Genomic DNA, 18,895 nt, shown 5'->3' with positions numbered 1-18,895 from the left:
GGGGTCCTTTGATGCAGAATAGCTCGCCCGCCCGCCCGTCATGAGCCACATTCGGCATCAAATCGCCAACGACCGAAGATCCAGTTGGATACTATACCCCGTTTACCTCTGCGCGCCGCCATTACGGGAGCCTCACGGAGCGGTCCTGCCTTCGCCTGTCTGACAAGCCGTGAGATCGTCACCGTCGCGCACGCCGCACTCGCCCCGCATTCTGTATTGGCGCAATGCGCATCGATCGCTCTATTCATTCCAAGACGGAAAGGTGGTTACTTGCTAGATCTCGGTGTGCGCAGCCAGATCAATTGAGGGCCCAGCAGGGGGTATGGTCCGCGTTTTGACATACGAGCACGATGCAAGGCGAGGTGCGGCGTCTGACGTCGGCTGGGTATGTCGTGGGTATCGGGCAGGAGGAGAGTCAGCGCGGAGGGGGTGCTTGCCGGACGGAGTAGGGTGCCGATCAGGCGAAGCGCCCTCGTCGAACGGCCTCTCAGCGAACGCCGACAATAATGAAGCCAAAAGCGGAGTTTGGAGTCTGTCCGCTGTGGCGGAGTTGATCTGGAATGCAAGGTAGCGCGTCCAAGGCGAAGGCGCACCACGGTAGCGACCGAAGTTGCGATGGCCACCGACTTGTGTTCTCATTTGTAGTCGATGTCCTTGACGCTCAGTATGGCATACGAAGAGAAGGGCGTCTCGCATAATGAATTAATTTTGAGAGAGCTTGTTGGCCTTGGTCGTGCCCGGAGGCAAACTTTACCCCGGCCAGAGTCTATGTGGGCGCCGGCGAATCGTCCCTGCCCGCAGAGGACGGAGAGCGCATTCTATGGCTTCGACCTGAGACCGGCTGCAGTTGTCAGTAGTGGGAACCTTGAGCGCGGTCCAGAGATGTGCAGGACTCACCAACAAAAGCGTGTCCTATTCAGCCAGCGTGGAGAACTCGGAAGGAGCAGCGCTGCATGCGGCTGGTGCGCTCTCGGATATGAAAGGGAGGGGACAACGCCTCATTGCTGCCAAGTTGTCGGATGATTCGAGTGGATCATTAGATCCCAGATCGTTGTGGGGTGGTACACAAAGCCGTCCCCACGGTCGTATCTATACCTGTTCGGCATGGTGGATCTGTGGTCGAGACTGCCGCTAGCCACAGTAGGCGATTAGATTCCCGAGAGGAGCGCGGTCCTTTGACCATCGGGAGAAGGGGCTCCTGGAGGTCCAGACCGCCTGCACCGAGCCCGAAATGCGATGTACGGCCACAGAGCGTCGCCCGTGAGGCCGAGAAACACGCGGCGTGGAGAGATAGGTGCAAGAGATTCAGTGCCATCCGCGCAAGCGCGCTCCAGATATTGCAGCCACATGCCCGGTCGCGTCCACGTAGTACGACCCCGACAGAGGGCCTGGTGGGCGAGGGTGGTGACGGTGGGTGACTCAGTGACGAGTGATTCAGTGACTTGAGTGACGTAGGGGCCACTTGTATTCCAGCGTTCCCTGTGCGGCCTGAGACGACAAGAACAACCAAAGAGTATGCCCTCGCAGGTAAGGGGGACAGACACTGTTTGCGTTACCGGGAAGGACTTCGCTGATGTCTGTATGTGAAGGCCTGTATACGAGCTACTACCGGGCTCCGGTAGAAGCATTCAGAAACAGAGTACATCTGACAGCTGGACAAGCAGTGCAATCGTCGACGGCGCACTGCGGGTCTTGAGTAGGACTGGAGCGGGCGTTGAGTCGATGCTCCAGCACACGCTGAGAACACGTTGTTTGGTGCACTCGCCTGTCATTGCGAGCGCGGTGACTCTTGTGTACTCATCGCTCGTTGATAGCTTGATGCAAGCATCGCGAGGCCTTGGTCCCAGCCTTCCACATAGAGAATGTCTCCATGGGATATTCCTGTGACGTTGAGGGTCGTTACGTGACGAGGCTACGTCACGGTTGAATGTAACACCCCTTTTGATGGACAATTGGGCGCCTCAAAAGCGAGCAGACTCTCGATGAGTCTACTTATCCCCTTGTGCGCCATTGACGCAATAACGAGCCACGATGGAGCAGTGATATATTTCCGGTGTTGTAGTCTTTCACTCACAACCGCAGCACAGCTCATTCGTACTGAAGCATGACCATTGCCAGCGCAGTACCTAATCCTCTGGCAGCAGAGCCCGCTTCTTGTACTTCGCCTGGTCTTTCAACCACTGTATCGACGTGTGAGTCTAGCACATAGAGCCTTAGAAGAAGATATTTTACCTGCCGATACTGGTGTACGGAACCAATCTTCTCGCCTGTAGATATTCACTGTCAGTCAAAGCGAGGCCCGTGCAGAAGAGGAGGGAAGTCCTATGATAGCAAGACGCCTCACGCACCATAGTAGTCCGGAACCGGCTTTGTCGGGCTCTGAAGCTCAGCTGGAACGCGGTTGCGCGCGATGTGCTCGAAGAACTCGCGGTCGCGGGCGTCGATGAGGGGGAGCTGGGGGCGGGGTTAGAGCAGACCCGCTTCGCATCTTTGAAGCAAAGAGGGGGCGGGGCGTCTTTCCAACGGTATGTGGGACTGCGTCGAAAGCTAGCCAACGCACCTTTGACTTGTGCGTCAAACGCCAGAGCGCGGTGCCAACTGTCGGTCCGAAGAGAAAGCCGATACCTGGTACGTCCGAGTGAGTGGAAGAATGGGAGGTAAGAAGATAAATGCTCACCCATGCACCCGGCCGTACAGATGCCATAGAACATGAAGGGGTCGAGGCCCTGGCGAGCATGATTAGTATAACATGTGGGGCAGGGTGTGGGGGCGGGGATGTTAGGCGGGCAATGGTCCTATCGTAGACGGGAGGAGAGAGTGTGTGTTGGATATGACGGAGTGTTCAAAGAGAATTCAGGCAAAGCCAAACTTGAAGAGTAGAGGCGAAGGAGATCGCAGGACGTAGAACGTAGAACGTACCATGATCGGCTTCAATGGGTCCGTGTCCAGCGAGCCAAAGTACAAGGCCCCTCCAGCGAGACCGACGATACTTGTGGGTACTGTCATGATCTATGTAGAGGTATCAGCATCCAAACTTCTATTTCTGCGATATGGGAATCGGGCAGACGCGTTCCATCAACTCCACGGGCCGCATCGCATACTTTCTACTCACATTTTGCCATAATCGCCTACTCCTCCGTATCTTGAAGTACTCCGCCCACCCCAGCACCTCACTGTCCCTCAGAACATGCGAGTTCTTCGGTAGGTGCGCGTGAGGTGCCTGCGCTTGCGCGCCCGGTGTCGGCGCCGCCTTCGTCGCCTTGGCGCGCTGGGCTATCCATACGAGTGCGCGGGGTGCAGAAGAGGAGGTAGACGCCACGAAAGCGCGTTGGTGGGCGAGGAGCCCGAGCTGGGGACGCAGCCGGCACGCATGCATTGTGTGCGTGATCGTCGAGAACAAGCGGGCGATGACGCGGGAAAGGCCACGTGCGTGCACAGATCGGGCGGGCACGCCGGGCCGGATGTTCGACTTCGTTCCGTCCATGTCTCCGTCGGGCGCCAGCCTCATGTCGTCGTCAGGCCTCTGCACTGAACGCCACAGCTAACGTTGCGCGACGCTCCACGGCATGCGTGGTACACGAGGCGCGTGTATATACCGCTCCCCAGGACTCCAGGGGAACTCGTAAACGCGCAAACACCGGTTTAATGAGAGGAATTCAGAGAATACAGTGGTAGACATCGCTGGTGTTGAGCAAGCTCTTGACCTAACTTACGGCGGCGGTTGTGTAGGCTGCTATATGGCGCCAAGTCGACATACGCAGCCGATGATCAACCTCGGCGTTGGGGACGATCGTGGTCGTGGCATGAAGGCAATCTGTAGTTTCGTTGCGCCGAGTATCCATTTGGAAGGTTAATGAGGAGGCACGGTTTATCTGAGATCGCAACGTCGGCGAAATGGGCTCGCGGGTGATACAGTGTCCCCTAGTTCGTCCCCGTCTGCTCGGAGCCAGCCCGACAACGGTCCCAGGCCTGCATATGAGGGCCGTTATCAATCACAGAGAGAACGGGTAGGTCTTATCGCTACTTAACTCGATGCAAGGAACTAGGGCAAAGGAAGTCGCAGAGCTTGATGAAAAGAGGCCATAAAGTAGGACGGACGTTGCGGTGGGCGCCTATGGGTGCCACCGGCCCGTTATTGCCGGCCGCGCGGAGCACGCTTCGCCAGTCCGACGCCTCGCATCTGCAGGTTGGACCCACACCCCATCTTCCGAAGCCCATTCTACCAATGAAAGAAACTCACTGCCATCTACTGTGCATTTTCCGACCCTTTTGGCCTCAAGCACGCTCGAGGAGCACCCTGCCGGTCCCCTCGGCCGATAAGATAAGATTAGTCTTCGGCATCGACCGCCGAGTTGGAACTGCCGTGGTCGTCGACGTCCTGCTCGTTGTAGCTCGTGTGCCAGCTCTCCTTCCCCCGTCATGGCTCTGCGCAGACTCTCCTTAATTTGCTTGATTATTGCAGCCCTCGTCGCTGCGACGGCAGCCAACAGCACGATCGCGTACATAGACAAAATCGAAACGCTGGAGGATGTGCGCGTCCTGGTGAGTCGTGGCGCGTCGCATATTGGTGCACACATGCTGACCGCGTATGATTGTACGATAGGAATCCGAGATCATGCAGACCGCGCCTGTGCAGAAGCTGTCGCAGCTGCAGGCGGCGCTGAACGCGGAGGAATCGCCTATCATGCGCCAGGTCTTCTCGGTGTTGTTCCCCTTCGGTCCGGCGCTTAACTCGATTTTGGGCACATTCTACATCAGCTCGTGCGTGTTGTTCTACCTTCCCTGTAATGACACTTACTGATGCTCTTTCCCCCTACAGCGTCCCCAATTTCATCCTTGCCTTCATCCCCGCCGAGATCCATGGCGACACGTTGAACACCATGACCGCGTTCGCGGTACGCGCTTCATCCATCACAACGCTCAATCATTCATGCTACTCCTTTGTAGACGGGAGGCCTCCTCTCCGACGTGTTTCTGCATCTCGTGCCGCAGTGAGTATTCGTGCATGCATCCCCTCCCTCCCTTGCGCTCGTGCCACACTCTCCTACCATTCGAATGTGCATCCTTCACACCCTTACCCACCCCCCCTATCATCCATGCTGCGTCACTGACAGGACACAGCTCCTTCATGGGAGAGCACCAGGACGACGACGTGCACCTCGTTATGGTTGAGCCGAAGCGCAACATTCTCGTCGGGTGCGTATAGCTTCGTCCTGGGTTGGGAAACCGTATGCTAAGCATGCTTCCGCTACAATCTTCCTCCCTTCATCGATGCACAAACCTCTGCAACTCGATACAACCTCAATGTCACTCCCCTCCGTCCTCAACACTCCCAGCCTTGCCATCTTCATCGGATTCGCGTCGTTCTTCTTCATGGAGAAGACGCTGAGAGTCCTGAGTGGCGAGGAAGGGGACGCGCACGGTCACTCCCATGCCCACGGACACGCGCATTCGCACTCGGTGAGTCAGTCATTCGTATCCGTCCCTCATCTGTCGTATGTGACCTCCACCATCTCTGTCACGAGTCTTTCTCCCACCCTTGTTCCAATCTTGACCTACCCCTGCACCTCCTTTCATTTACCTACACCCGGCCTTTTGCTCTCACCCTTGCGCGACCTTACACTCACACTCTCGTGCAAAGGATGCGCAACCAACTGCAGCCGCGTCGGGTGTTGCCAGCCCGTCTTCGGGGGTGCTTCGCGCGCGGGGGAAGACCGGAGACAAGGACGCAAGCGGCCAAGCCAAGGGTGTGGACGGCCAACTCATGGGCGAGCTCGACGTTGGCAAGGCAGAACATCCAGAGGCGCACACGCATGAGCACACGCCGTCTGCCGGCCCCTCCAAGCTATCCGCATACCTGAACTTGTTTGGCGACTTTGTGCATAACATGTGCGTGTTCGACATCGTCTTTGCGATCTGAAACGCTCACCGCCTACAACAGCACCGACGGCCTCGCCATGGCCGCCTCCTTCTACGCGTCGCCGCTCATCGGCGCGACGACAACCCTCGCGTGCTTCGCGCACGAGATCCCACATGAGATTGCGGATTATTCGATTTTGGTGAGTGGGGTTTGCTTGCTTTTCGGCGTCGACAGGTCTACCTCGATTTTCCTTCTTTCTTTTGTTTGATTGCATTGTGACTCGGGGGCGTTCGAGATCCGGTAGAAGGACGCAATTCTCGCGATGCTTTCGGGGTCTTCGTGCCCGCCGTTATCCAAAAGACATTGTTCTCGGTGACTCGACGAATTCGAAGCCGCCTTCGCGGCCAACTAGCGTATCTTGTCACTTGTCCCAAGTCCGGCATAGTGGTACCTTCTTAACGAGCCTGTCATCGCGGCCTCCGAGACCTTGGCTTCACGGCCTCTCATACCGTGTAACCACCCACAAGGGAGCAGTGCGTACGGCACAAGGCGCTGTCAAGCAGCGACCTTCTTGTGACGGAGCCGGGAGGCGTTTGGGTGGGTAGAGATGGGGACTCGTGGACGGGAGAAGGATTCATGGGGCGGCGAAGGAAGCGGTCAAGCGGACGAAGGGAGCCAATGGGTAAAGAGGGTATCAGCCGGACAAAGAGGGTATCAAAGGAGGTGAATGCCCTGCGGAGAGGATGTCAGTCGCACGGAGGGGGCGGACGCTGGCAGAAGAACATCTCTGACGGAACCGGGCATGTGTTGGACAAGTGGCAACGGGGCGTTTGTATTTCGCGGGGATTCTGCCTTTTGGCTGACCCTACTCTGACTTTCGTTACGCCGTTTCTTTCTCCTCGCTTTCACCGCTATTGTGTCCTTCGGGTGCAGTCTCATGTCGTTTCGCACACTTTTTGGTTGTCCCTCATTGTTCCACGTCACTACTATCCTACCTCTCTACGTCACTACGAAATCCCATCCACTGACACCCTCCCCTCATGTAGGTCCGCAGCGGCTTCACCAAACGCCAGGCTATGCAAAGTCAGTTCCTGACCGCCGTGGGCGCCTTCGTAAGTGTCGAATTGGGTACTGTATGTCGATTTGTAGTGCTAACGCGATCCGTTTAGGTCGGGTATGTATTTTCTGCTTTTGGTCGTGTTCTTACCACTTCCGTTCCATCTTCTCGCTTCGGCCAACCATCTCGAATCGCCCATCCCATCCATCCCATTCGCACCTCGTCGTATCGCATCGGTCATCTCTCCATCTCGTTCACTCTTGTCTTCCGATCTTGGAGCACCTGTCTTGCACGCTTTCGCGTCCATCATCGCTCTACTGCTCCGTGTCATGGCTGGGTCTCGACCACTTCTTCTACAAACCAGGATCGTCATCTGGACTGAGCCCCACACGATTCCTGACACCAGTGATCCTGGTCTTTCGGAGACGAGGGCCTCTGTGCGCGAGTAGATGAACGTCTATGCGCCAGTAGTTGGGCGTGTGCGCCAGCAGATGGACGTCTGTGGCCGACGTGTGCCCTAGTACCTACGCCCTGTCGGGGTGCATGGGTTCCTTCTTCATCTATCTGATGATTTTCCGCTCGGCCATTTCGAGTCATGCCGTCTTGCTTTTCATGATCTAATTCACGTCTTTCTTCTATTCCTTACGTTTTTTCTTTTTCCATTCCCTCCGTTTTCTTTCTATTCCCTTTCTTTGTCCCGGTCTCTCCCACGTCAGCTTTCGCTAATCTTTCCTCCCAGGACCTTCATGGGCATCGGTATCCACCGCGCGACCGCGACGGGCGAGACAGGGAGCGAAGCGATAGATCTGGCGGCTGCTATCAGGTGCGTGCTATTCGCGATGGCTTTCGGGGGCTTCAGAGTACCGGGGTGTCGTATCAGACCACTCGCGGGCGTTGGCAGGATGCTCCAGAGGGTTGGCGGTCATTGTTGGACTCCTGTAAAGGTTTGGCGGGTTGTTCGACAGACTTTGTGGCCGAGCAGAGCAGGCGCTGCCTCAGGAGGCCGACCGCAGCAAATGGAGAGCCTGCTGAGCGGCTGGCGCCTCGGAATGCTGCGCCCTGGGCTCGGAGTTCAGCACTCCCGATGAGGCAAAGGGACGCTCGCAAACTGATGATGATGCCTCATTCCGACGAGCGCAAGGGACACCCGCCACTTCGGCGCCCGTTCTCGCCACAAGCTACTTCCCCCCTCCGCCACAAGCCACTTCTTCTCTCCGGTGCTTGTATCTCCGGGTCGAGCGTTAACTGACGTGCGCCTTCATCGCAGGCAAGATGCTCCTGGCCTATTGGGGACGACGGTGACGCCGGGTGATATGGTGAGTATTTGATCCTTCTCGTCGTCTTCGAGATATATTCGCGGCGCGTCTACTTCATCGCAGTCGCGCTCCTCTTGAGTCCGGCTACACTCGTTGAGATGTCCCGAGGATATTGTCGCTAGCCAACGTCCATCGTTTCGATCTCGCGATTCACGCTGCGGTATTTCCGCCCACGAGTAGAGCACATTACCTTCATCTCCGCACCCTCCCCATCCTTAAGCCCTGATTCGCAACTGCGGCGAGGGGCTCGCCCTCGGAGATCATCCCTCCCATGGACCTCACATTCAATTGCGAGAGCGTCTGACCCCTCGAGTCTACTCTGCCCTTGCGCGTCGCCCTGAGGTCTTGCTATACGATGATCACTAACTTCCCATTCAGGTGATCCCCTTCGTTGCTGGTGGTTTCCTGTACATTGGCGCAGTTGCTGTCTTGCCAACGCTGCTCGCAGAGAGCAAGAGCGCCGCGCAGGCGGTGCGGGAGGTGAGCGTCTCTTTATGATGTGAGCGAGGGTGCATTCTGACTCTTGTGCTTGTAGTTCCTCGCTATGGCGCTCGGGGTGATCTGCATGTTCCTCGTTGCGTGAGTGGCTTTGCTCTGTTCATGTTCTTACAGCGTTGCTGACTTGCTCGTAGATGGAACGAGTAATTTATGGCTGAAGTATCGTCCCTTTTGCTGCCTTACTTGCGCAGGCCATAGCTTGGACCTCACAGAAGGCCGCGTGCCGCTGTCGTGTAGACCTTCTCAGCCAGATGCTATTGAGGCTGCTTGCTTTGTTTTTGGCGACCTTCTACTGGTCAATACACCTCTTCTGATCACATTGCATCTCGGCCTGTGACGAGTGATGGGGTAAGAAGACGTAAGGCGGGCTTCGCGCAGTGACCCTTCATTTTACATCTGTCGAAGCAGAGCGCGCGTAAGAAACATGGCTGGAGGCTGGCGTTGAGCTGCCGTGGACTCGGAGGCGTGGTTGCGACTGTTCGGGCTGGCGACTCCGGATGGGAAGCACGCGAGGAGGAACGCGGCCGGGCGCGGCCCGTCGGCTGCCATGCCGAGAACGCGACGAACGTGCGTACGCAATGTAAATTTCGACCGCCGTGCAGTCAGTCAACATCGAAACCATCTCGTCACCGTCCATCACGACGAACAGCACATCTTGTTCTCCCCCCTCACCGTCGCTCACGTCGTCCCCGTCCCAAACGCACGACAGGCAGCCCCCGCAAGGCAGTCCTCGTTCCCGTCGCCCCTCCAGGTCCGCCGCACGCGCCCGCCCGTGTGCTCGTCGTCTGACACGTCTCCCCCGCGGCCTTGCAGATCCGCGACCCACAGGAACACCTCCGCAACCCTCCCTCAGCACCTGTAGTCCCGCTTGGCTTGCAAAACGGCGTCCACAACAGATCTTTGTTGGTCGTCCGCCGGGCGTCACGCGCGGCTTTCCTCTCCGTCTCAGCCGGCTGATGAAGACTTCCCCAAGTCTCTAATCCAGCCCTGCACATCGCTCGCACACGTAGGAAACCCGAAGTTTGTCATGGGATCGAAAGGGCGGACGACACCCCGCGTCGTGTGCTGCGCCATACCCATTGCGCGTGCAGCCGGGAAGGTCCTGGTTATCACGAGCAGAAAGCGGCCACATCACTGGGTTTGTGAGTAGTCGCCTGCGCTGGCACAGTCGCCCTTCACTAACATGTCCCCTTTCCCAGTACCCAAGGGCGGATGGGAGCAGTCGGATCTCAAGCTGGAGGACGCAGCGAGTCGGGAAGCCCTCGAAGAAGGTCCTACCCTTTATCCTCTCCGTACGCGCATCACCTGACGCAACATTCTGTTGTGGTCGAACAGCTGGCGTCCGCGGCACGATCACGCGCTTCGTCATCACCATCCCCACCGAGAGCACGACGTACCACTTTTACGAGCTGGACGTCACCGCGCTCGACTCCGACTGGCTCGAGTGCAAGGAGCGCAAGCGCGAGTGGGTCGACTACGCCGAGGCGGTCCGGCGGCTCGAATGGAAAAAGGAGTTGAGCCAGGGCCTGCAGTTGTCCTCGCTCGCGCCGCCCAGGCGGTGACCCAGGTGCGGAGGCGGTCGCTCGGCCGGGCTTGACGGCGCTCCGGCTGACTGCCAGCTCGCAGACTCGCGTCGTGAACGTTCCCGGCGCGCTCCCCACACCGCATACCCCGACTCCGCCCATGCCCCTTTCTGTTCGCCGTTGTCCTAGATCACCACCCCTCGCATGCCGAACATCACATCTACGTACTCTACTTGCATCCCTCTTACTCAACAATTCTGTACTTCACCTTCCTTTCGTTGCTGACCTGGACACGCGTCTGCTCCCCGCGACGGTCGCTCGTCCCGGTCTGATCTGGTACGTGGGGTTGACTTTCTAACCGCCGTCTTGTCGTTCACCTCCGCCCCCGCAGATTGGTATATTTTATTGTCTCGCTATTCTACAATGCTGCTATCGATGTGTCCCACCATAAATTTAACAACCCGCCTTCTATCCTCGCATATGTTACACATATCCTAGATGTATGAATAATCAAGCCCAAGTCTTGCATAGCTTGCTGCTGCAAGCATCATATCCCTCTTCATATGTTCGATGTTCCCGTCCACGTTCAGGTCCGCAGTCGACTGTGCCGCGTTTGGAGATATCAGATTGCAAAGGGCAAAGGGTCTTCGGCCCTTCGGGCCATCTCGGATGGGCAAACGGAATTGCCCAGGTCCTGGTCAGCGTTGGCAGCGGCTGCCTGGTCAGTTCGTGTCACAGTGACATCACATCACATGCAAGTCACGTTGACGCGTCGCCTCGTGCGCGTGAATCAGAACAAAGAACGCGTCTCGTGTGCCTTGTCCTGAACCATCACCATCGCTGAACACACCCTGCTGTTTGTCGTTTCTCGAGAAGTACCTTGAGCCAGTCCCCCATATCCAGTCAAGGTCAAATAACACTCGACAAATCCTTGCACTGAACGAGATGTCGGACAACGATGGAGTCGTCCTTGACAGTGAGGATGAGCAGGAATACGGTGCGCCTGACTTTTGGGTATGAAATCATTTAGTGCTGACATATCAGCTACCTTAGGTCGTCCTCTTGAACTCAAGCCTCTTGCCGCTCCCCCTGCGACGGGGGCGAACCTCGCGGGGAACGCGCCCAAGGCAGTGATCGAACCCTCTAAGCCCACGGGGGACAAGCCTAAACCATCAACGAGCACATCTACCATAAGCACTGCTACGACAGCCCCTCCCCCTGCACGACCGCGTCCCAAACCAAAGCCGATCAGGAAGCCTCTCACGTCCGAGGCATCTAGCATACAAGCGCCCTCTTTCAGCACGAGCGCGAGCACCATCTCTAATCCCACAACCATCGGCGCGGGCCTCAGCTCGAATGCGCATAACACCTCAATTCCCGGTCTCAATGCCAGCACATCGCTTGATTTCCTCTCGGGTGCCTCCACCACGATCGCAGACCGCGCAAAGACACGCGCACGCAATGCAGCGCGCACGCAGAATGCCCTCTTTGCCGGGGAGATCATCGATCTGTCGGACGACTCGGCGGACGAGCTGGATACCCTGCCGCCGAAGAAACCGGCTCAGACGAAGTCCAGCGCCAACAAGTCGACTCCCTCGAGCAAGTCGCTGGCTTCGAATCAGTTGCTGACTTCGAATAAGTCGCTAGCTTCGAATAAGTCAACCGTCGCGCCCAAGCGCCGCACACCTCCACAGCCTCAACTACCGCAGGGTACCTCATCTAGCTCACGACTGGACCTGAACCCCACCCCTGCTGGGCGCTCCTCGCCGTCGTGGGTGTCGACCGAGCCCTTGACATCGCAACCGCCGCCCATAGAGACGCTTCCCCCTCCGCCGGCGACAGGGATGTCCGGCGCCCCTGCGACAGGGCCGTCCGGCGCACCAGCGACAGGTTCGTCCGGCGCATTAGCGACCGGCACATCGGGCTCACAGGCGTCTGCGTCGTCCATCGGAAAGCGCCGGCGCGCCGAGGTGGACGAGTTGGCAGGGGAAGGTACGCAGTCGGACGTGGGTCCGCCGCCACCGACGTTCTTCGCTGCGCCGACCCCGCCTGACCCAGAAGGGGCTGGCACTGAGAGAGTCGCCACGCCGTCGTCGGCCAAGGGCAAGGATGTGACGCAGCCTGCTGTCGAGGGTGGCCCTGCGCCTGCTGTCAGGGGTGGTCCGCGGCCTGCTATCGAGGGCAGCCCTCCGCCGAAGAAGAAATCGCGAAAGAAGGCGCAGGACGACGATGACGACGATGACTTCGAGATTTTCATCGAAGAGCCGCCGAAGAAGAAGTCGAGGAAGAAAGCGCAGGATAGCGATGACGAGGACTTCGAGGCGTCTGAAGCGAAGAAGAAGAAGCCGCGGGCGCGGAAGAGTAAGGCGGGTGAGAAGGGGACGGCCGGCGAGAAGGGCAAAGCAGCGGAGAAGGCGAAAGCTGGCGACAAGGAGAAGCTCACGAAGGAGAAGCCCGCCAAGAAGGCGCTGGCGAAAGCGAAGGGCAAAGGGAAGGCGAAGGTGGTTGAGGAGCACATCAGCGCGGACATGATCGAGGACTCGGGCGATGAGCTTGGGGCGGGCATGAAGCTCGGTGGTGCGCCGCCGCCGGTCGATGAGCCCAGTCGATCGCCGCCATCTGCCTCTTCGTCGAAGTCTGTCGAGCAGGACGGGCCCGCGGTACCGAAGCCTAATGGTACGCATATATTTCCATTCATTCCAGCGTGTCTAATCACGCATACAGCTAACCGCAACTCGAAGAAACGCGACGCGGATGCGGCGCATATCAACGACAAAGAGCTATCTGACCTAACGGACGACGAAGGTCCCGTCGTTGTAATAAAGCGCGCGCCTCATCAACGGAAGAAACCGAGGATCGACTCGGACGATGAGGATGCTGGCGCCAACAACGCTGCTGCCATGCCAGCGCCAGATGACCCACCTCATGAGGAACACGCGCCTCCGGCAAAGGGCAGGAAGGGCAAGGCGAGGGCGACGGGCAACAAGAAAGGTCGAAAGAAGGCCGCTTCGCCACCCCCTGAAGATGCGCCAGACCCTGAAGTTGGCGGCGACGAGCCACCTGGTCAAGAAGAGAATTTGCCAAAGGCAAGCACCTCGCTGTTGCTGTTTGCTGACGTCCACTGACGCCCGTAACAGGAGAATGTGGGGCCCGTCTTCGATGGCGAAGAGCAGAAAGGATTGCCGAGGACGCGCGAGACCACGCCTGAGCCGCCACCCAGAGCAGTGTCCCCATCTGCCTCTCCCCCGAGGCTAATGGAGACGCCCAAGGCGAAAGCGCAGCCCACAACCCTGACCGCGCGGTACTCAATTGCGCCCCGCACGAAGTCGACGCCCATGTCCGAGCTCATCAAGCGTGTGAACTCCCAGTCGGGATCACCCTTCCCTTCGCGCTCATCATTCGGGGGCACCGCGTACTCGCCCTATCTCAAGGCGTCGAAGCGCACGCTGTCCAAGATCGCCCCGTTGCATCCCAACCGGCGCACGCCGCCGCCACCGCTCCCGCCGCCACCACCAAGGAAGAAAACAAAGAAAGAGCTCGAGCGGGAGGAGAAATGGGAGGAGGAGCTGATCGAGGAGCATGGCGGGGTTACGGAGTGGGCGTGCATGTCGGATATGGAGCGCAAGGAGGCCCGCAGGATCAAGCGCGAGCGGGAGATGGCGGGCTGGGAGGACTGATTATTTGCGAGCGGGATGCCTGATGGGGGGTGGAGGGATTGGCGGGAACAGCGGCGGGTCTTCGTAGGTCCTGAGCGTGTGTATACTACTGACGTGGAAGCATAATGGGAGCAGTGGATGCCGGCATTCTGCTCCTTCATCATGTGTTAGCCCTGGGTGGCGCTAGGGCTTCGAAGATCGCGAAAGTCATAAGCGTTTGGTCGAATACAGTCCTCTGGTGAGTACCTTCCTATACAATCCCCTAAATTCCCGGCTTGGGCTTCCTGGCGAGGATGCGGAGCGCCCACAATCGGGGAATGCCGAGGGTGGTCGACACCCTTCGAATTTGTGCCACTCACTTGACCAGCGCATGCACTACGCCGCAAATTCGGCGATGGACCCACTCTATGGGACGGTATGTCTACTCTATATGCAACAGAACAACGCGAAGCGTTCTGACGATCTCATCGTGAAGGGACCCTCATCTTCTTCGCCAAGAACTCCAACCTCGCGCTGATCTTTATGTCCCCTGCGGCTAAGTCGCTCGCGCAAAATACCCTAAAAATCGGTGTGAAGGTAATTGTGCGCAGGCTAACAAGCCAGCAAGAAGACGTGGCACACCCTGATTCGCCCGCTGGCCCATCGCCCACCTGAGAATAGCGCACCCACACCCTCGGCCTTCCCACACATCCGGGCGTCTTGCCATTCATTCAGAACATCACCACCGCTATGGCTAGTGCCTCGTCGTCACCCCGTGTCCTCCCCCCCATCACCGATCTCCCTGCCTGCGAATCGCGCGTCCTGGTCGGCTGCTCGAACTTATATAAGGAGCCTATTCACTCGCCTGTCCGCCTGATTCACGACCCCCTTCCGTCGCCTAACGTCCCACCCGCCCGCCTTTGATAGCGCTTCACGACCTGACCAATGGCTGACCAGTTTGACATCATCTTCGCTGGAGGTGCGTCGATCTATCGAACGCTTGTCCACCTATCCTGATCGCTGACCCACCTTATGCAGGAGGATGCGCGGCCTGCGTTGCGGCTGGCCGCCTCGCCGCTGCGGACCCATCGCTGAAGATCCTCGTGAGTACCCGTCCCTCCCACCACGACACCTCAATTCCCAGCCTGACACATGCTCATGATTTCTACCTGTCCAGATTCTGGAAGCTGGCGAGCATACGAAGGACCTCGATGCGCACATTCAGCCCTTCCGCTACTTCAGCCACCTCGCGCCGACGAGCAAGACCGTGACGTTCAACATCGGGAAGCCCTCGCCCACCATCGGCGGCAGGTCGATCATCACGCCCTCGGGTCGCTGCCTGGGCGGCGGGAGTTCCGTGAACTGTCAGTGGTTTTCCTTCCATTAGGATCTTCGATATCGGCGACGCACCTGCGGTGCAAACAGCATGCTGACGAATTTCTTCTGCAGTCACCATGTACAACCGCGCCGCCGCTTCCGACTTCGACGACTGGGAGACCGTGTACGGTAACAAGGGTTGGCACTCGAAGGATTTGGTTTCTCTTCTTAAGAAGGTGCGTAGAGCATGCGCATTCGACATTCGTTGGCGACTTTCTTTGAAATCGCATGCTCACCAACCTTTCGCAGATGGAGACCTACCAAGAAGAGCCCAACCAGCCCACCCACGGATACGACGGTCCGCTCAAGGTCTCCTACGGCGGCATGTACACCAACGTCGGGAAGCAGTTCCTCGACACGGCGCTTGCCTACGACAAGGAGCGCGGGCCCATCGACGACGTGAACGGGTTGTACAAGTGCGATGGCTATGGGGTGAGTTTCCCTTGCATTCCCTTGCCTCAGTAGCATTGGTCTTGAGTCGATGCTGACGAAGATCTTCCAGCGCTGGGCCAAGTTCATCGACCAGAAGACCGGCAAGCGCTCGGACGTGCCTCACCACTACATTTACAATCAGGAGCATAACAAGAACCTGGTTATCATCACCGGGCAACGGGTAAAGAAGGTGCTCCTCGAGTGCGTGTTATTTCCTTCCCTCAACCACCCACCTCCGCGTGACCCTCCCCAGCCTTACTCACCTTTATCAGCGCCGACAACAAGGCCACCGGTGTCGAATACGTGAACGACACCGTTCTGCGCCCCAATGCCGACCAGACGATCAAGTCCGCGCACGCGAAGCGTCTCGTTGTCGTCGCTGCTGGCGCCTTTGGCTCGCCGACTATCCTCGAGAGGTCCGGTGTCGGCAACCCGGCGATCCTCAAGCCGTTGGGCATCGATGTGAAGGTGGACCTTCCCGGTGTTGGGGAGAACTACCAGGGTGAGGTTTTGATGCAGTGAACGTTGGGGGAGGTCCTAACTAACGCGCACATAGACCACAACGTGGTCTTCGTCCCCTACTATGCTGCGGACGACGCGGACACGATGGACGCGCTCTTCCGGGCGGAGAAGGAGGAGGTCGACAGTTAGTGGCTTTTGCTGCCGACCTCGGAGAATCTGCTAACGTAGTGTAGAGTGGGCCAAGGTCTGGACGGAAGAAGGCAAGGGCTTGATCGCACATAAGTGAGCTTCCTTCACACGTTTGCGTCCATTGCATCTATGCTGACGACATCCCGCCACTAGTGGTATCGACGCCGGCATCAAGATGCGCCCCACACCTGCTGAGCTCAAGGCGATGGGCAAGCCCTTCGAGGAGCGCTGGAAGACGTACTTTGAGAACGCGCCGGATAAGCCGGTCATTTGGATCGGTGCGGTTGCGGCGTGAGTATCAGTGAACATTGCGAAGAAGCTGGGTTTAACTAATACCTTCTCAGTTTCTTGGGCGACATCACCGTCGCGCCGGCGCGCAAGTACTACAGTGTTGGTTTCTACACGGTCAGTATTCTGGCAAGCCGTGGAGGAGGAATTGGCTGACGATGTCGCCTATCAGCAATACCCCGTTTCGCGCGGCAGTGTCCACATCACGGACAAGGAGGACGCGAACGCCGTCCACGACTTCGATGCCGGGTTCTTGACTGACGCCCGCGAGGCCGACGTCGCCACCCTCGTCTGGGGCTACAAGAAGTCGCGCGAGCTCGCGCGCCGCATGCCCGTCTTCCGGGGCGAGTACCTCCCGGCGAACCCACAGTTCAAGGCGGGCAGCGCGGCGGAGTGCAAGGGCGAGACGTCCGGCCCCGCCGTGTTGGATACGAAGGACATCGAGTACACGGCCGAGGACGAGAAGGAGGTGGAGCGATATGTGCGCAACTTTGTGCAGACGGCGTGGCATTCGGTGAGTAATGGTGTTGAGGGAGGAATGGCTTTGCTAAGGAGAAATGCAGCTTGGGACGTGCGCGATGATGCCGCGCGAGAAGCGGGGCGTGGTCGACTCCAAGCTGAACGTGTACGGGACGAAGAACTTGAAGGTCTGCGATGTAAGTGCATCTAAAGGGTGTAGGGGAAGAACTGGGAAGCTAATGGATGCTCCCAGCTCTCCATTGCGCCGGCGAACGTGGGCGCGAATACCTACAGCACGGCGTTGACGATTGGGGAGAAGTCAGCGTTGATCATCGCGGAGGAGTTGGGTATCCAGCTTTGAAGAAGAATAGACATTGTAACATTGGTCGCATAGAACATGGGTAGATTAAAGAATCATCGGAACTGTCATGACTTGTCGTGCGTTGCTTGATGCACTGCAGAGAGCTGGGGGTAATCAAGGGCAACTATCGCTGCTTTTGAGATTTCTGGGCATTGACGTCTCGTAAATGCGACTTCTTTTCAGTGTTCGGGTAGTGCTTCATGCTGGACACGTCGCTCTTGTGTGCAAGCTCTCAGTCGCTCATATCTCTGGCCTCAAAATCGGGGCAAGTCCCACCCGACACGTTGAACTTGTGGGTCCAGCGAGGGTGTCCGGCCCGAACATCCACTTCGGCAACAAGTTCGCACGCCCCGCGCTCTCCACCAACCACCATGGCGTCCATCTTCCCCGTCGTATTCTGGCTCGTTATTGTCGTGGTGCTCATGGCATGCGCCGCGCTCTTTACGCCAAAGGGCCCCCAACAAGTGTGCGTGCTTCTGAATCCCCCTAGCAAAGCGCCAGTACTGAAACGACCCGCCCAGTGTTGTGCGCACAAGCATCATGCTCGCGCTCGCGTCTTGCTACCTCATGTGGATGATCACATACATGGCCCAACTACACCCTCTGATTTGTGCGTGACATGCCCTGCTTGAAAGCGCGGTACTGACACGAGTGCAGCACCAATAAGGTCGGCGTCGCAGGAGGCATGAGCGAGAGGGACAGCGTGGACGGGGACTGCATACGGACTATACCAGGTGCGTAATGGATCTTGACACCTTCGAAGAGGCACTGACTCTGGTCTCCAGCTGTACTCTTATCACCAATATTTAATAACCTTGCCCAGCCGAACCATATCATCCGTTCCCATATTTGACGCATGAAGCAAGCTCCATTACACGCGACCAGGCTCTCCGTGCCCTCTCCTTCCTATGCGTGCGCGCAGCAAAGCTTCTAGACGCCGATCTAGCAGTCTGCCTACTCATACGATCGGAGCAGCGGACCCAGACCTTAATGACGCTTCCCTTTCCAAGCCCGCCTAGCTCAATCGGATAGAGCGTCAGACTCTTATCTACACAGGCGGGAATCTGAAGGCTGCGAGTTCGACCCTCGCGGTGGGCTACTACTTTTTACCTCCTTTCTGCTCTGCCTCCAGGCCTTACCTGCATCCGAGACAACGCCTACAAATTGCTGCCTTGACAGGTTCAAGTTGTACCCCACCATGCCTTCGAAGCAGCGCAAAATGCTTTGTCAGCCCTGCGATTACTCGCATGCAATGGCCTTGTCGATTCTCCTCTACAAGCACTGGTTTCTCTACCAAAGTCGTCCTCGTCGAACGAGCAGCGGCTCACTCTAGACCGCCAAGCAGCGACCTTGTTGTACGACGCCTCGGTCGACGCGGTCCAGCTGACGCTGCGCTTCACATGTCTCCTTAGCGACTATTTTCCGCATGTTCTCACCG

At 57.9% G+C, this 18,895-nt stretch overlaps 7 protein-coding genes and 1 non-coding gene across 8 annotated transcripts; 6 read left to right on the top strand and 2 right to left on the bottom strand.

Moving 5' to 3' along the window:
• Positions 1 to 128: 128 nt before the first annotated feature.
• On the bottom strand, positions 129 to 973 carry SCHCODRAFT_01248798 (uncharacterized protein). Its single transcript, XM_003027090.3, has 2 exons — positions 898 to 973; positions 129 to 841 (listed from the first exon to the last, which is right to left on the bottom strand). Exon 2 carries the CDS (start codon positions 694 to 696, stop codon positions 274 to 276), a length of 423 nt encoding a protein of 140 aa, XP_003027136.2. The 5' UTR covers positions 697 to 841; positions 898 to 973; the 3' UTR covers positions 129 to 273.
• A 1,049-nt stretch (positions 974 to 2,022) lies between these two features.
• SCHCODRAFT_02643041 (mitochondrial import protein Pam17) lies at positions 2,023 to 3,470 on the bottom strand. The gene is made up of 7 exons (XM_003027089.2): positions 3,113 to 3,470; positions 2,920 to 3,009; positions 2,678 to 2,726; positions 2,561 to 2,625; positions 2,349 to 2,454; positions 2,233 to 2,267; positions 2,023 to 2,180 (listed from the first exon to the last, which is right to left on the bottom strand). Exons 1-7 carry the CDS (start codon positions 3,374 to 3,376, stop codon positions 2,127 to 2,129), a joined length of 663 nt encoding a protein of 220 aa, XP_003027135.2. The 5' UTR covers positions 3,377 to 3,470; the 3' UTR covers positions 2,023 to 2,126.
• A 919-nt stretch (positions 3,471 to 4,389) lies between these two features.
• On the top strand, positions 4,390 to 9,054 carry SCHCODRAFT_02643036 (Zinc/iron permease). Its single transcript, XM_050346305.1, has 14 exons — positions 4,390 to 4,542; positions 4,604 to 4,761; positions 4,820 to 4,895; positions 4,948 to 4,991; positions 5,122 to 5,196; positions 5,337 to 5,460; positions 5,642 to 5,889; positions 5,942 to 6,059; positions 6,907 to 6,982; positions 7,656 to 7,740; positions 8,185 to 8,233; positions 8,612 to 8,713; positions 8,769 to 8,812; positions 8,866 to 9,054. The coding sequence occupies exons 1-14, from the start codon at positions 4,420 to 4,422 to the stop codon at positions 8,876 to 8,878; spliced, it is 1,335 nt and encodes a 444-aa protein (XP_050197437.1). The 5' UTR covers positions 4,390 to 4,419; the 3' UTR covers positions 8,879 to 9,054.
• A 704-nt stretch (positions 9,055 to 9,758) lies between these two features.
• SCHCODRAFT_02518586 (uncharacterized protein) lies at positions 9,759 to 10,293 on the top strand (the record flags this gene model as incomplete). Its single annotated transcript, XM_003027273.2, has 3 exons — positions 9,759 to 9,873; positions 9,931 to 10,002; positions 10,067 to 10,293. 3 exons carry the CDS (start codon positions 9,759 to 9,761, stop codon positions 10,291 to 10,293), a joined length of 414 nt encoding a protein of 137 aa, XP_003027319.1.
• A 796-nt stretch (positions 10,294 to 11,089) lies between these two features.
• On the top strand, positions 11,090 to 14,070 carry SCHCODRAFT_02643028 (uncharacterized protein). The gene is made up of 4 exons (XM_050346304.1): positions 11,090 to 11,251; positions 11,308 to 12,930; positions 12,979 to 13,340; positions 13,392 to 14,070. Exons 1-4 carry the CDS (start codon positions 11,200 to 11,202, stop codon positions 13,929 to 13,931), a joined length of 2,577 nt encoding a protein of 858 aa, XP_050197436.1. The 5' UTR covers positions 11,090 to 11,199; the 3' UTR covers positions 13,932 to 14,070.
• A 683-nt stretch (positions 14,071 to 14,753) lies between these two features.
• On the top strand, positions 14,754 to 17,534 carry SCHCODRAFT_02643025 (alcohol oxidase-like protein). Its single transcript, XM_003027271.2, has 14 exons — positions 14,754 to 14,868; positions 14,928 to 14,992; positions 15,067 to 15,253; positions 15,339 to 15,442; positions 15,516 to 15,698; positions 15,769 to 15,899; positions 15,971 to 16,200; positions 16,255 to 16,344; positions 16,394 to 16,442; positions 16,503 to 16,640; positions 16,694 to 16,754; positions 16,810 to 17,151; positions 17,201 to 17,293; positions 17,350 to 17,534. The coding sequence occupies exons 1-14, from the start codon at positions 14,835 to 14,837 to the stop codon at positions 17,455 to 17,457; spliced, it is 1,815 nt and encodes a 604-aa protein (XP_003027317.1). The 5' UTR covers positions 14,754 to 14,834; the 3' UTR covers positions 17,458 to 17,534.
• Positions 17,535 to 17,828: 294 nt separating this feature from the next.
• On the top strand, positions 17,829 to 18,075 carry SCHCODRAFT_02518679 (uncharacterized protein; the record flags this gene model as incomplete). The annotated part of the gene is made up of 2 exons (XM_003027270.1): positions 17,829 to 17,923; positions 17,979 to 18,075. The coding sequence occupies 2 exons, from the start codon at positions 17,829 to 17,831 to the stop codon at positions 18,073 to 18,075; spliced, it is 192 nt and encodes a 63-aa protein (XP_003027316.1).
• Positions 18,076 to 18,466: 391 nt separating this feature from the next.
• Positions 18,467 to 18,555, top strand: SCHCODRAFT_t254. The gene has a single exon. It is a non-coding gene; the product is annotated as a tRNA-Lys (tRNA).
• The last annotated feature ends 340 nt before the right edge of the window (positions 18,556 to 18,895 follow it).

The sequence above is a fragment of the Schizophyllum commune genome (assembly GCF_000143185.2).
Source record: "Schizophyllum commune H4-8 unplaced genomic scaffold SCHCOscaffold_14, whole genome shotgun sequence".
Lineage (NCBI taxonomy): Eukaryota > Fungi > Basidiomycota > Agaricomycetes > Agaricales > Schizophyllaceae > Schizophyllum > Schizophyllum commune.
Note: the sequence above shows the minus strand (reverse complement) of the source record. Positions and strands in the feature narration are given on the sequence as shown.

Excerpts from the sequence above, each read along its gene's own strand:
- SCHCODRAFT_02643041 (XM_003027089.2), bottom strand. The coding sequence starts at position 3,376 with ATGCATGCGTGCCGGCTGCGTCCCCAGCTCGGGCTCCTCGCCCACCAA. Across the intron at positions 3,010-3,112 it reads GTAGGCGATTATGGCAAAAT|ATCATGACAGTACCCACAAG; the intron begins GTGAGTAGAAAG and ends ACCTCTACATAG. Across the intron at positions 2,455-2,560 it reads GTTTGACGCACAAGTCAAAG|CTCCCCCTCATCGACGCCCG; the intron begins GTGCGTTGGCTA and ends CCCCGCCCCCAG.
- SCHCODRAFT_01248798 (XM_003027090.3), bottom strand. The coding sequence starts at position 696 with ATGCGAGACGCCCTTCTCTTCGTATGCCATACTGAGCGTCAAGGACAT.
- SCHCODRAFT_02643036 (XM_050346305.1), top strand. The coding sequence starts at position 4,420 with ATGGCTCTGCGCAGACTCTCCTTAATTTGCTTGATTATTGCAGCCCTC. Across the intron at positions 4,762-4,819 it reads GGCACATTCTACATCAGCTC|CGTCCCCAATTTCATCCTTG; the intron begins GTGCGTGTTGTT and ends TTCCCCCTACAG. Across the intron at positions 5,461-5,641 it reads GACACGCGCATTCGCACTCG|GATGCGCAACCAACTGCAGC; the intron begins GTGAGTCAGTCA and ends TCTCGTGCAAAG.
- SCHCODRAFT_02643028 (XM_050346304.1), top strand. The coding sequence starts at position 11,200 with ATGTCGGACAACGATGGAGTCGTCCTTGACAGTGAGGATGAGCAGGAA. Across the intron at positions 12,931-12,978 it reads CGCGGTACCGAAGCCTAATG|CTAACCGCAACTCGAAGAAA; the intron begins GTACGCATATAT and ends TCACGCATACAG. Across the intron at positions 13,341-13,391 it reads AAGAAGAGAATTTGCCAAAG|GAGAATGTGGGGCCCGTCTT; the intron begins GCAAGCACCTCG and ends CGCCCGTAACAG.
- SCHCODRAFT_02643025 (XM_003027271.2), top strand. The coding sequence starts at position 14,835 with ATGGCTGACCAGTTTGACATCATCTTCGCTGGAG. Across the intron at positions 16,345-16,393 it reads GGAGAAGGAGGAGGTCGACA|AGTGGGCCAAGGTCTGGACG; the intron begins GTTAGTGGCTTT and ends AACGTAGTGTAG. Across the intron at positions 17,152-17,200 it reads TGCAGACGGCGTGGCATTCG|CTTGGGACGTGCGCGATGAT; the intron begins GTGAGTAATGGT and ends GGAGAAATGCAG.